This window comes from Hyperolius riggenbachi, chromosome 6, assembly GCF_040937935.1.
Source record: "Hyperolius riggenbachi isolate aHypRig1 chromosome 6, aHypRig1.pri, whole genome shotgun sequence".
Taxonomy (NCBI): Eukaryota; Metazoa; Chordata; class Amphibia; order Anura; family Hyperoliidae; genus Hyperolius; species Hyperolius riggenbachi.
The window spans coordinates 114103091-114117205 of record NC_090651.1 but is presented as its reverse complement, the minus strand read 5'-3'; the positions used below and the strand labels follow the sequence as shown (position 1 = coordinate 114117205).

The 14115-nt window shown below is 40.7% G+C and overlaps 1 protein-coding gene across 5 annotated transcripts in view; it reads right to left on the bottom strand.

The window, feature by feature from the left end:
• The window catches only part of DIPK1A (divergent protein kinase domain 1A), a 228858-nt gene that overhangs the window by 59256 nt on the left and 155487 nt on the right, over positions 1-14115 (bottom strand). For 4 of the 5 annotated variants that reach the window (XM_068242602.1, XM_068242603.1, XM_068242601.1 and 1 more), the window contains one exon: positions 9200-9293. In XM_068242602.1, coding sequence (XP_068098703.1) covers positions 9200-9280 — 81 coding nt within the window. In that variant the 5' untranslated portion in view covers positions 9281-9293. Of the gene's footprint in view, positions 1-792; positions 842-1424; positions 1443-9199; positions 9294-14115 lie in introns of those variants that run through there. The other variant, XM_068242606.1, reaches the window with a different exon arrangement.

Here is a 14115-nt window from a genome sequence, read left to right as displayed (position 1 = left end):
AGTTTAAATCTGACAGAACCGACCGGTTTTGGACTGGTCCATCTACTCGTGGGGGATTCTCAGGGTTTTCTTTGTATTCAAATGGCATTTGCTAACGACAGTTGCCAAGTTTAAATGACAACATAGTGTACAAGTGAATGGGGAGGCTGGCTGGTATCTTACTATTTTGGCAGTTAAACGGTCGTTGAGGAAATGCTGTTGAAAATAAAGAAAAACCTGAGAATCCCCCATGCAGAGATGGACTACTCCAAAAAACTAGTCCAAAAAAAAAGGAGTGCTCCTTTAAAGCCACAATTTAGGAATGGTTTTCATAATTTAGTGGATCATTTTAAGTAATCATCCACAAAAATTAGAAAAAGGAAAATCCCGCCTGCAGCATTTCGTGTCCCTAAAGTTCTGCAGTTGCCTGAGTTTGTCCCCTTCCAGTTTAGTCACATGGGTATGCAGGGGAGAGTAGTTGCTCTGTCAATTGAAGACACACCTCTCTGTTGACATATAGCCTATCAGGAAGCAAGACTACAGGATGACTGGAAGCAGGAGGTTTTATCAGGATCTATAAATTGGTGCAGTGGGTATTTCTCTTTTTTTTATTTTGCAACAGCAGAAGTTTGTTTCAAATTAATTTGAAGTACTGCTCTATCAAAGGCCTGTAAAAGAAAAAAAAAAACCTAAAACAAAACGAGAGGGAAAAATAAAAAAGTGCCTGAAGTTTAGCCCTAACATTAGTGTATGCTTAAAATGACAATGCTGATTATATGTTAAGCAGGAATAAACAGGCCGTCCCCTACTTACAGATTCCGTTCCGGTACATTGTAAGTTGAATTTGCTTGTAAGTTGAGTCCTGTGTTAAACATTGATACATTATTTAGCTCTGGATTGGGACATACAGTATGGTTTTTGGTTGTTTTCAGTGTGCTATTAAAGTGTTTTAAACTACTTTTAACAGTTTATACGATAACATTCAACAAAACGATGTAATAAAGCAGTATGAACTGCATATTTTGTAGATTAAGACAATATTTTTTGTATGTATGAAACATTGTAACTCAAGTCATTTGTAAATAGGGGACTGTCTGTACTTTGAAGCTGGTCTACAATATTTTTTTTTTTAACCAATTCTCTTCCACTCACCATATACATCATTACAGAGTGCCCCCGTCCCCACACAATACCCCCATTATACTCATATGGGCCCCCCACATTTCTAACCATAATATCACACTGGGGCTTCTGGAACAGCCTCAATCATCTTTAGGAAGAGAACAAAAAGACCTCCAACAAAAAAAGTTGCCCAATAATGATACAATCTTGGTTGTACAATCTTCCTAAATCTATGTACTGGAAGGGTAAACTAAGTGAATATACTCTGAATGATAGGTCATCCCTCATCCTATATAATAAAACCCGTGTCCCTGCATCCTCACCTGACAGTTTGCTGTCTGTAAACCTCACTGCATTGTGGGAAATAACAGCTTTTTCCAACTGCCAGGCAAGCAACATTTACCTGTGTGCATAGACTTCGGACAGTGGTGGGAGACAGGCGAGCATTGCAGGGGGGAGGGGGAAGGGGGGTAGCAGCCGTTGCCTAGCGCCCATTTTTCCATTTTTAATGGGCAGGCCTTTTTACTAGTATTTGCAATGATCTGCTCTGCTGTCTGCAAAGGCAGACAGCTTTTTGACCATTTTTTAGGTCTGAGTGCCGCAGGTCCCTGGAAAAGAGACCTATCTTCACTCTGCAAGTTTCAGAGTTGCTGTTCTGCAACTTGCATTGTGGGAAATAGCTGTAAACAGCTATTTCCCACAATGCAACAAGGTTCACAGACAGGAAACTGCCAGGAGTACCACAGTCCTCAGAGTTTCTTGTGGGAGGGGTTTCACCACAATATCAGCCATACAGCGCCCCCTGATGGTCTGTTTGTGAAAAGGAATAGATTTCTTATGTAAAAGGGGGTATCAGCTACTGATTGGGATAAAGTTAAATTCTTGGTCGGAGTTTCTCTTTAAAGGAAACTTGAACCAAGTAAAATTAATTAACCACTTTACCCCCGCCCGTACGGATTTCTCCATCCCTTTTTCCATCCTTTAACCCCCAGGGACGGAGAAATCCGTACTTTCCGCGCTCCCGCCGCTGCCCGCGCTCCCGCTCGTAAACACGCCGCCCGCCGCTAGTAAACACGCCGCCGCCCGCTCGCCCAGAGATCAACGAACGGGAAAATCCATTCCCGTTCGTTGATCTAAGCCCCGCAATGATCCGCTGCCGCTCGGCTGAGCAGCGCGATCATTGTGAGAAATAAACTCCCAGCCTCTTTCTACTACCTGCAAGCGTCCGGAAGGTCGCATGAAACGAAAAGTTACTGTTGCCATCTTGTGGCCAAATAGTAAAACTACACCCTAAGCATTTTTTACACACAAATAAACTAGTTTTACACAAAAAATTAACTCCTTACTTCCCACACTCCCCCAATTTTTTTTTTTGTAATTAAAAAAAAAATAATAATTTACAATTTAAAAAAAATACATAAATAGTTACCTTAGGGACTGAACTTTTTAAATATTTATGTCAAGAGGGTATAACACTGTTACTTTATAAACTATGGGCTTGTAATTAGGGATGGACGCAAAACTGAAAAAAATGCACCTTTATTTCCAATTAAAATATTGGCGGCAAACATTGTGATAGGGACATAATTTAAACGGTTTTATAACCGGGACAAATAGGCAAGTACATTTAATGGGTTTTAATTACAGTAGCATGCATTATTTAAAAACTATAAAGGCCGAAAACTGAAAAATTATTTTTTTCCCACATTTTTTCCTATTTTCCCATTAAAACACATTTAGAATAAAATTACTCTTGGCATAATGTCCCACCTAAAAAAAGCCTAATTGGTGGCGAAAAAAACAAGATATAGTTCATTTCATTGCGATAAGTAATGATAAAATTATAGACGAATGAATGGAAGGAGCGCTGAAAGGTGAAAATTGCTCAGGTGGTCAAGGGCTAAAACCCCTCAGTTGGGAAGTGGTTAAAATTAACACATGTACCTGCAAATATATATTACATACTTACCACCGCCATTAGTTCCTCTCAGAAGCTCACCATTTTCTTCTAACAACGATTTCTTTCAGCTCTGACAAGATTTTGTCAGAACTGAAATATATCAGTTGCTGTCAATTATATATCAGTTGCTGTCAGTTATAACAAAAGTACAACTGATGTGCAAGGTAATGTCCATGTTTCCATGTGGTTCACATGGGCAATATTACAGTTCAACCATCTGCTGACCTTGAAGCTGTTATGGGGTCATCACCATTTCTAAAATGGAGGACAGAGAAGTCCATTGATCAGAGTGGACAAACAGCACATGGGAGAGGTGAAAGAAATATTACCTATGTCAGCTAATAGTTTTAACCGAAAGGCAGTAGGGAGCGTATAGAAATCGGGATCAGCTGGTAAACGGTCATCTGACAAGGCACATTAAAAAGATACTTGAGACCAAGTAATCATAAGTGATCTGGAGCTCGTAGACAAATACACAAGCTCTGCCACTACGGCTATACACAGAAATGAGAAAATATGCTTTATACATATGGGCCTCCAGATAACTGGTCCCTCCACTGCCCAAAATGATTAATTTACAACAATCTCTTTCACTGCTGAGATGTAATGCATATGTGTTCTGCTATCATATTGTTATAATTAAGCTTATAAAAACATATTATTCTTGTTTAATTCAGGGATGTGGAGTCGGTCCAAAAATCCACTGACTCCGACTCCTCAGTTTGGGATTCCACCGACTCTGACTCCTCGACTCCGACTCCTCTAATTTGCATATTACAATTTTGTTGATTAAAAGTATGTAACATGAAATTCGTCTCTTAACTGCCAACGCTTAGGAATTTTACAAGACAACTGAAGTGAGAAGGATATGTAGACTACTATATTTATTCCCTTTAGACTAAAACTAGTCCTTGGTAAGAGTACTTGTAAAAGGTACAAACCGGAACAAAGAACATCTATCAGGCCCTAGGCAATGTAAGTGTGGGTACATGTAAGAATGATGTGCAGGTACTCATCAGGGTAATGAGGAGATTCTTCCTCTATTACACATTCTTCATGCACAATCTGAACAAAGTTTATGGGTGACAGACAACACCTCTCTGTTCAATGTGCACAGCATTCTCAGTGGATTCCCTGCAGCTCTGTGGGGAGTGCATATGTAGAGTATAGTACTACTGTGTAACAAAGTAAACCTGAGAAAGATGAAATTAAAGTTTTATACATACCTGGGGCTTCCTCCAGCCGCCTTCAGGATAATCAGTCCCTCGTTGTCCTCCTCCACCACCTGGATCTTCTGCTATGAGTCCAGGTACTTGAGCCAGTCGGGCGTAGTGCGCATGCACCCACTCCGCCGCCAGGAGCATACTACACCTGTGCAGCACTATTGCGGAGGTGCAGAATGTTCCTGGCTGTGGGAGCGGCATGCGGCCGGACAGCGCTGACTGGCTGAATTACCAGGACTCATAGCAGAAGATCCGGGTGGTGGAGGACAGCGAGGGACTGATTAGCCTGAAGGGGGCTGGAGGAAGCCCCAGGTATGTATAAAACTTTACTATTTATCCGTCTCAGGTACCCTTTAATTTGCAGTCACCAAACCAAATTTTAACAACATATCAAATTATTTGATTTCATCAGCAAAGGGAGTGCATACATTTGCATAAATCAGCATCAGTGCAGAATTATTTCCATCTCATTGACCATCTCTATTAGTGACCCGGCTACACATCAGTCTTTATTCTTACAGCATAGATGTTATTTAGTATATATAAGAGATTCATGTGTACACATCATATATACAGTCACAATCAGATATGTATATCTGACCTTAAAAATACGGGGACTGCTTTATTGAAGAAGCACAAGTAACTCATTTTGATTGGTTTATTTCATTTTTGTGGACTAAGCACAGCTATTACTGTATATATATACTGTATATATACATTATTTTTAATGACTATTATCTGATAAATAGAACATTTTATCATATTTTCTATTTTAATTACAGTTACAAATTCATTAGGAGTCGGAGTCAGGGGCATTTTTTCCCGACTTCGACTCCAGGCACCCAAAATTGCCCGACTCCACGACTCCGACTCCACGACTCCGACTCCACAGCCCTGGTTTAATTTACTGCGTTGGTGAGCTCAAACCGTCGCAATGCAACAGAAAATATTGTTTTCTTGCCAAAAGCTTAATCGAAATCTCTCGCCTCTTCGGAATACCTTTCAAATATAAAACATTGATCGAATTTTGCATAATGACAAACATCTGACACACAAGCCCGACAGCTAATTCAATACATGAGTTTCTGCGATGGTCCAATGCCTGCGCATCACACAACCCTGGTGGCTATCTGTTGCTTTATTACAAAGAGGAGTGCAGATGCTGAGGGCAACCTGGCCATGATCATAAAGCAGATAATACAAGCCATGAATCTAGGTAATGCTCATTGATCTGTGATAGAACAGTCTCATTCTGCCTGGATTTGGGGAAATGTTATGAACAGCGTTGTGAGTAAAAGGTAATTCTCCTTGTGAAGAAGCTCTTCATCAGCCAGTGCTCCAGATGGGATCATTTTTACTCTAAAAAGGAAAAAGGATGATGCCTCGTTATGTGAAGTTTCCTGTGCAAAGTGCCTGGCGTCACGTATCACTGCAGTGTTGGGAAATATGCTTCCTACTATCAGCAGATGTACAATGAATTAGCCTTTACCAGAGTCAGGCTCCAAAGTGAATCTGTCATAGGCTTGGTAAATAACCTTATTCACACACGTTTAGGGCCCTCTTAAGGTGGCCACACACCATACAATAAAATGATCCGATTTTACGGCAATTCGATAAAAACGATCGGATCTCCCGAAAAATCGAAAGCTTTTTTTCCATTCGACTGAAAAATCCGATCGGATTTCCCGTTTTCTTTGATTTTTATCGATCCGGAATGCCAGATATTTTTCTTCAATCTTTCTTATGGTGGCCATACATGGTACAATTTTTTCATACAATCTTACCATTTCTATGTAATAAGGGAACTGTATAAATTATCCTTTCAGTATATTCACTTCATTTACCCTTCTATTACATAGAAATGGTAAGATTGTATGAAAAAATTGTACCATGTATGGCCACCATAAAGATTGTATGGTGTGTGTTAGATTGTGAATTTATTAATATACACACCCTAGCAATTTTCTCAGAGTTTCCAATCATTTTTATCATAATTGGGGAAAAATTGAACTCAGGTGTGTGGTCCATTGGTCATATTTTTGAAATGTTACAATCAGTCAGAAAAATTGATTGCAATTCTTAAATTGAATAGATTTTTTAAAAAAATTGTATGGTGTGTGGCCACCTTAACACTGTGTTGCTATGCGTTGCTATGCATTTTTTTCCTCTATAGCAGTGCATTGTGAAAAAGCTTCAGTTTTTCAGTGTATAGTGTGAAAGAGGCCGTAAGGAAACAAGGACAGTGGACTGCACATCAGTTGTCCTTTCAGTTACAACTGATATAGTGTAAAAGGACCCTAAATATATACTCCAATGAAAACTGAAATGCAAGAATTGGGAGGGTATGCTGTGAGATTATGGAGAACCTATAGGATTTGCATGGTCCACAGAAATCACTACAGCATTGCCTTATTTAAACAGGTATGCACATGTGTGTAGCAGGAGTAAAAAAAAAAAAAAAAATTACTCCTTAACCACTTCTCTACCACAGGGTTTTTCCCCTAAAAACCACAGCAATTTTAACATTTTAGGGAGGCAAGGGTTAATGGGGGTAAAATTTATTTTAAAAAAAACCTAACTGATGCTGATCACTCACTAATAACTCACGAGTGATCTCCGTAACTGTAACAGCATAGTGACTGATTCAGTGTTTACACACATTCTGAATGAATGAGCACTGCCATTGGCTTTGGCAGTGCTCATTCAAACTTGTAAGCACTTTGATTGGCTGACCAGCGGGTGCCGATCGCGACCGCAAATCCGTGTACACGCGACCGCGCATCCGCGTGCACGCGATCGCGCACGCGAACGCTCACATCGGGAAAACAAACAGGAGATGCCTATCTACGCCCCTGTGCCCCAGGTGAATTTTAAAGGGGCGTAGATAAGCGTGGCAAGGGTTGCTAAGTGGTTAATACACATTAGTTGGAGCCTTAAAGAGAATCTGTATTGTTAAAATCGCACAAAAGTAAACATACCAGTGCGTTAGGGGACATCTCCTATTACCCTCTGTCACAATTTCGCCGCTCCCCGCCGCATTAAAAGTGGTTAAAAACTGTTTTAAAAAGTTTGTTTATAAACAAACAAAATGGCCACCAAAACAGGAAGTAGGTTAATGTACAGTATGTCCACACATACAAAATACATCCATACACAAGCAGGCTGTATACACCCTTCCTTTTGAATCTCAAGAGTTCATTTGTGTGTTTCTTTCCCCCTTCTGCTCTCATGCACTGAAGTTTCAGGCTGCTTTTTTCTTTCTGCAAACAGCTTTGCCCTTGTCTGAATTTCCTCAGTATGTGAAAGCCCAGCCAGCTCAGAGGACACTTTATCCAGCTTGTAAAAGATACGAGAGCAGAGAGAAGCTGCTATAATCTAAATATCACACAGGCAGTGTGCAGAGAGGGGCCTGAAAGGGGGAGTTCATAGCAGAACCACAACACTGAAGAACTTGGCAGCCTTCCAGACACTGGTCGACAAGTCTGACAGGGGAAAGATACATTGATTTATTACAGAGACTGTGATAGCAGAAAGTGTTGCAGTAAGCCAGAACACATTAGAATAGCTTTTGGAACTTGTAGGATGATAAAAAACAGGATGCAATTTTTGTTACGGAGTCTCTTTAAGGTGGCCACACACGATACAATAAAATGATCCGATTTTACGGCAATTCGATAAAAACGATCGGATCTCTCGAAAAAAATCGAAAGCTTTTTTTCCATTCGACTGAAAAATCTGATCGGATTTCCTGTTTTCTTCGATTCTTATCGATCCGGAATGCCAGATATTTTTCTTCAATCTTCCTAAAGATTGTATGGTGTGTGTTAGATTGTGAATTTATTAATATACACACCCTAGCAATTTTGTCAGAGTTTCCAATCATTTTTATCATAATTGGGGAAAGATTGAACATAGGTGTGTGGTACATTGGTCATATTTTTGAAATGTTACAATCAGTCAAAAAAATTGATTGCAATTCTTAAATTGAACAGATATTTAAAAAATTGTATGGTGTGTGGCCACCTTTAGAAGTGAGAAATTGACATCAAAAGGATTTATACTTACCTGGGGCTTCCTCCAATCCCCTGCAGTCTGTGCACTCCCTCAGTGTCTGTCCGGTCCGCCGCTGTCAGCTCCAGTAAAGTGCCAGACTGAGCCAGTCAGGTACTACTGCGCATGCATGGCCTTGGTTGCACTCCCGTAGTCAGGAGCACTTTGCACATGCGCTCCTGTAGTTGGGAGCATTCTGAGCCTACGCAACTGCATGCGTGGCCATGGTAGCGCTGGTAGGGTGCGATCTGCACCTGCGTAGTTACTGCACCTATGCTCCTGTGATCAGGAGCATTCTGCGCCTGCGCAACTGCAGAATGCTCTGGACCACAGAAGCGCAACTAAGGTCTCACATGCGCAGTAGTCCCCAGGGGGGGGGGGGGGGGTGATGAGTAATTGAGGGGACAAAACAGTTAAATGTTTGAAATCAGGAGAACTGGTTGTATATAGTTGGTAGGGTTACTGGTTATAAAATCTTGCTGATAAATACGGCTGGCTACAGCTCGTTTGCTGTATAATATGAGCAGGCAGACTGGAATACCCACTAAATAGAACCATAATGGGAGTGGGGTACTAGTCCTCTTAATTAATCTTGATTGATGAATGGATGTCTTCAACCACCCTGGTTTTATGTTATTTGCCATGTGTGATATCTGGCTTTATACTTTGAAGTTATACCTAATGGTCTATGTATGTTATGCTTTATATTTGTGCCAATAAAAAAATAAAATAAAAGTCAAGTGAAAATTTAATTTGTGCAAACTTTAGTAATATGAATAATGAATAATTCAGAATAAGTACTCAGAAAAAAAGACATGATAGTTTCAGTGTAAAACCAACCCTTAGGCAAAATGTTCCGTCTTACCATGAAAGATGATGGTTTTCTGGCCACAGCTTCAGACCAATGAGGTGAGAGCACTAGTGGTTCCGCTAGGTGTGTTTGCATGGATGTATCGGACCTGAGGAGAACAACAACATTTAAATGTAACAGCAGCTAGTAATCGAACCTTTAGATGAGTCTATTTATGTGTTCAAAGCCCAACTATAACTAGCAGCAATCAGGTTGCCAAGGGAGCTGATAGAAATAGTCAACAGTCATAACATATTATTGTTCAATGCAGACTATTTTCCAAGACATTGGTAACATGGTGGCATGCAACCAGCATGAAACTCACAGCAGTACCACATGGTGTATTATTATATGCTAAAAGGTCCTGTACCCAGAACAACTGACATCTGTGCTTTCTAATAACTGGCCTCCAGGATCACAAGTTAAAAAAAAATCATGTATAATAACCAGGGAACAGCAGCTAGCAACAGAGCAACGTCATGCACAGTGAGCAATGTGATTCCTTGTAATGTTAGGGATGGTCAATGAGATGCAAATACAGTAGTTCTGAGCTGATGCAGGATTATTCAAATTCTGTATGCAGATTTCTGCATACCTGCATCATTCAATTGGTCCATTTTGAAGTTTCTTCCTGTTCAGTAAGCCCAAATCTATTCAGTAAGGAGACTTTGCCGTCCTCCTGAGCCACTCTGTTGTCCCGCAGTCTGCTCCAGTGAATCCCCCCGGTTGTGCTCCTCAGCCTATGCACGAGGTCCTGGGTACACGCCTGATTGCTGTGCATGCGTAGTTTGCAAAGACTAACCGCGCAGGCGTAGAACGCGATTGGATGGTGTGGCTGACTTCAGGACAAAAGAGCGGCTCAGGAGGAAGGCGAAGAGGCCCATGGCCTACATCGGGCTGGAGGAAGCCCCAGGTAAGTATAACTGCTTGCCTTTATTTTATCTCAGGTACACTTTAATCTAATAGGCTCATTAGCCCCACCCAGGAAGCAAAATGAAAGTTTCTAGCAGGCGTTTCATTTCACCAGTTAATGAGTGATTTGCAAGCCCCAACTTCTGTCTCCCAAGTAGAAGAGGTCTGTTCGAATATTTGTTTACGGTTTGCTAATGGCTGGCTGTATGGAAACAAAAGTATGTTAAAAAGTGAACTACATTATGTGCATAGTCGCTCACCCACCCCAGGAAGACTTCAAAAGGTAATATAATGGGATTTCATACTCTGTACTAACCATCAATGCTTCTAGTGGCAGGAAAAATGCTAGTCCACGTTGTCAGTGCAGTTGCTTGTATAATAAACACAATAAAAATAAGAGCTGAAAAGTTACAAAGTGCTCCACTGGGAAGACATATAAAAGTAAAGTCTCAGGGCGCTAATTCACAAGTTCTCCTCATCTGATCCAGTTCCCATTTCATTTGCTTTAATAGAAGCCAGCAGAGTCGAGCTGAGATTCTTGTTGGATCACAAACTCTTTTCCTCCCCGGGGCACAATGAAATAATGGGTATCTACACGCTGCCTGCATTACGCTCAGGTAATTGATGTCTTCTTTTATGAGGCGCCTATAGTTAGTACATGATTAAGTTCAAGGCCACAAATTACTCGGTTAAGCAGTTGACAAGGTGATATTTTTACGAGGTGGCACAGCTACTATATCATAGAGGAGATTGTTTTTCACTTAGTTAAATTAATCTATAATGTCACAATTGTCATGTTTTCAGGATATATTTTCTTGGGTGAGAAATTCACAGCTTCCAAACTCCGTCCATGTAAGGATTATTTACGGTGCAGTTGCTGCATCCACTGATCTGAAGTGATTATGTGATGTTAAAATTCATTGGCTGGAAATTGTAATAAAATTAATGTGTGTGACCTTCGCAGCCTCCCCCATTATGGTGACGTCAGAAACGCGGTCTTACGCAATGAGCTTGGAGCGCTAAGGATCATTAACAGAAGCAAGCAAAAAAATGCACAAGTCATTTTGCGGGGAGAACATATGAACTTTGGGGACAGAAAAAGGAACCTGCCTATCCTACATTTCTTTTTAACTATGTTGTTATTATGCAAGGGGATATCACAGTCATTCTAGATTCATGAAAAGAGCAAATAGCCAGAGAAGTACAACATCTAGACTCAGCCATGATTGTTCAACATCAGTCAATATTATATGGCAAAGCCTGGTTCAGGGTGGCAGAGTCATTGGGCCATATGCAATTCACTTTTTCTCCTGAGTTTTCTCCTAGGTCCCTAGGAGATCATTTTTCATCTTCAATTTAACATAACTTTTTATCACTTTGCAATGGAAAAAGTACCTAAAAGTAGGTGAAAAAGTACTGTCAAAATTATTTTTAGGATTTGTTTGCTTGCTGGAGGTTTAAAAGGCATTTTATGTACAAGCTGTGAAAACATCACCTAGGAGAAAAATCAGGTGAAAAAGTGAATTGCACATGGGCCATTGTTTCATTAATTAGTAACCATAACAATATTGCATATTGTATAACTAAAAAAATTTTTTTGCTTGCTGTGATTTACAAGGCCCATCAGATCTTACTAATAGGAGACTTCCAGAAGTCCACACTCTTTATTATCAACACCAAAATCCAAGGCTGTGGAGTCGGTACAAAAATCATCCGACTCATTTTATGAAACCACTGACTGACTCTAGGTACCCAAAATTGCTCAGACTCCTTAGTCTAAGAGTTACCGGGGCTGTGGAGGTGGTACAAAAATCATCAGACTCCTCAAGCTAATGAAACCACTGACTGACTCCAGGCACCCAAAATTGCGACTTCGACTCCACTGCCCTGCCAAAACAATATAGTCTTGCCAGGCTAGTGATGGTCAATAAGATGCTAAAAATAACAAGTTGATGCAAATCTTATGAGAGAATTCCATGCAAATGTATGCAGCTTTGAAATTGACCATTCAAAAGTAGCAGCTTCTGCATAACTGGCAAATTTCAAAGCTGCATACAGTTTTAAGCCTACACAAAAAAACATTCACATATTTTTTTCAATTGATACAGGAATTGTTTGGGAAGTGCTGCTAAGTACTAGTGTATACATTTTAGTAGCAACTTCTTTGTTTACTGTTAGCAGAATACATTCAAAGTTTACTGACGCCAAAACGGAAGGCTGACTGAGCCATGAGGAGAGGGGAAATTCCCCTCACACGTGATCACTTAACTCTATGTGTAGCTCTGTGTGTGACAGAGAGAACAGCTGCAGCTTCTGTGTCCTGTGTTTCTGACTGAAGTGAGCAGAGGAAATGTAACTAATTGTCACAGATTTCATACTGTTTTTGCTTTCCTTTGATATGTTTGATATTTGCTTTCTGTAGTCTGGTATGCAACTCTGGCTGTGCATTGAAGCAGACCCCCCTTCTGCAATTGATTTGTCCCAATATAGCTAAATCCTACCCTCAATAAATTACAGCTTTTGCCCCTGATATTTAACATGAAAAGTAGGAAAATGCTACTTCGACATTATTTGTACATTGTCATTTTATATTTCAAAATTTTATTGAAGTTTTAAAGTTTTAAACATTTTAAACAGTGCATGACATGACAGTACAGAGGGAACGAAAGGGATATCTTGAGCAGGTATGCTCATCATATAAACATCACATAGCAGGGGGGAAGAGGGTAACAATCAGTAGTACAGCTAGATAGTCATTTGTATCATTAATATTTAAACACTACCATCAGGAAGCTTCAAATAGCCCTCAGAGGACGTTGTCCAGCTATCTGGGGCTTGCTAAAGGGGGATCGAGGGGATGGGAGAAGGCCCATTTAAGTAGCGGGCCATTCTATTACAATCCTGGGTGCCCGTCGTCCAGTGATCGACAAGCAGACCAGGAAAGGTTATATCAATTAGCTGCATTTGGGGGTCATCTGGGTAGGAAGGGGGAAAGAGAAAAAGAAGAAGAGGAAAGAGGAAGAGAGAAGTAAGAGAAGACAAGGGGAAAGGTCCACCTCACAGCCTTGCGATGAGAGAAGATTCCAGACTTGGATGTTCTAGACGGATCCAGGGATCCCAAGTTCTCTCGAACTTCATGTGGGTGTCTCTAAGGATACTGGTTAGCTTCTCGCTGACCATGATTGAGTTAATTCTAGATTTTACTTCGGTAATGGAGACCGAGGGCTTTTTCCAATTTCGTGCAATTGTCATGGTAGCTGCAGAAAGTACTACTGAGGCTAATTTATTTTGTGTTGAGGTAAGGGATCCTATTTTCACGTGTAATAAAGCTTGCCAGGGGTCTCTAGCTATAGGCTGACGAAAGAGGGAGGAAAGTAACTTATATACTTGGCACCAGAAGCGCGTGAGTCGTGGGCAGGTCCACCAAGTGTGTAACATGTCCCCAGGTACTCTACAGCCTCGGAAGCAATATGGGTTTGCGGATGGGAATACTTTGGCTATGCGTGCAGGGACTGTACATTGTCATTTTAGAACACTTGGGCATTGATAGTATTCCTTTAAGTCAACTGCCCAGAGATATGCACTCTAACACTATGGTAAGGCAGATGGACAGAAGACATTTGATGTAACAATAGCAAATATGGTATATTACCACTAAGCAGCACGGTAGCGTAGTGGTTAGCGCTCTCGCCCTGCAGCGATGGGTCCCCGGTTCATACCCCAGCCAGGTCAACATCTGCAAGGAGTTTGTATGTTCTCATGTGTCTACATGGGTTTCCTCCCACATCCCAAAAACATACGGATAGGTTAATTGGCTCCCCCCTAAATTGGCCCTAGACTATGATACATGCTAAACACACAGACATATGACTATGGTAGGAATTAGGTTGTGAGCCCCTCTGAGGGACAGTTAGTGGCAAGACTATATATACTCCGTACAGCGTTGCGTAATATGTCGGCGCTATATAAATACTTAAATAAATGAATAAAAATGATAAGGCAAGAAAGAAAATGAACAC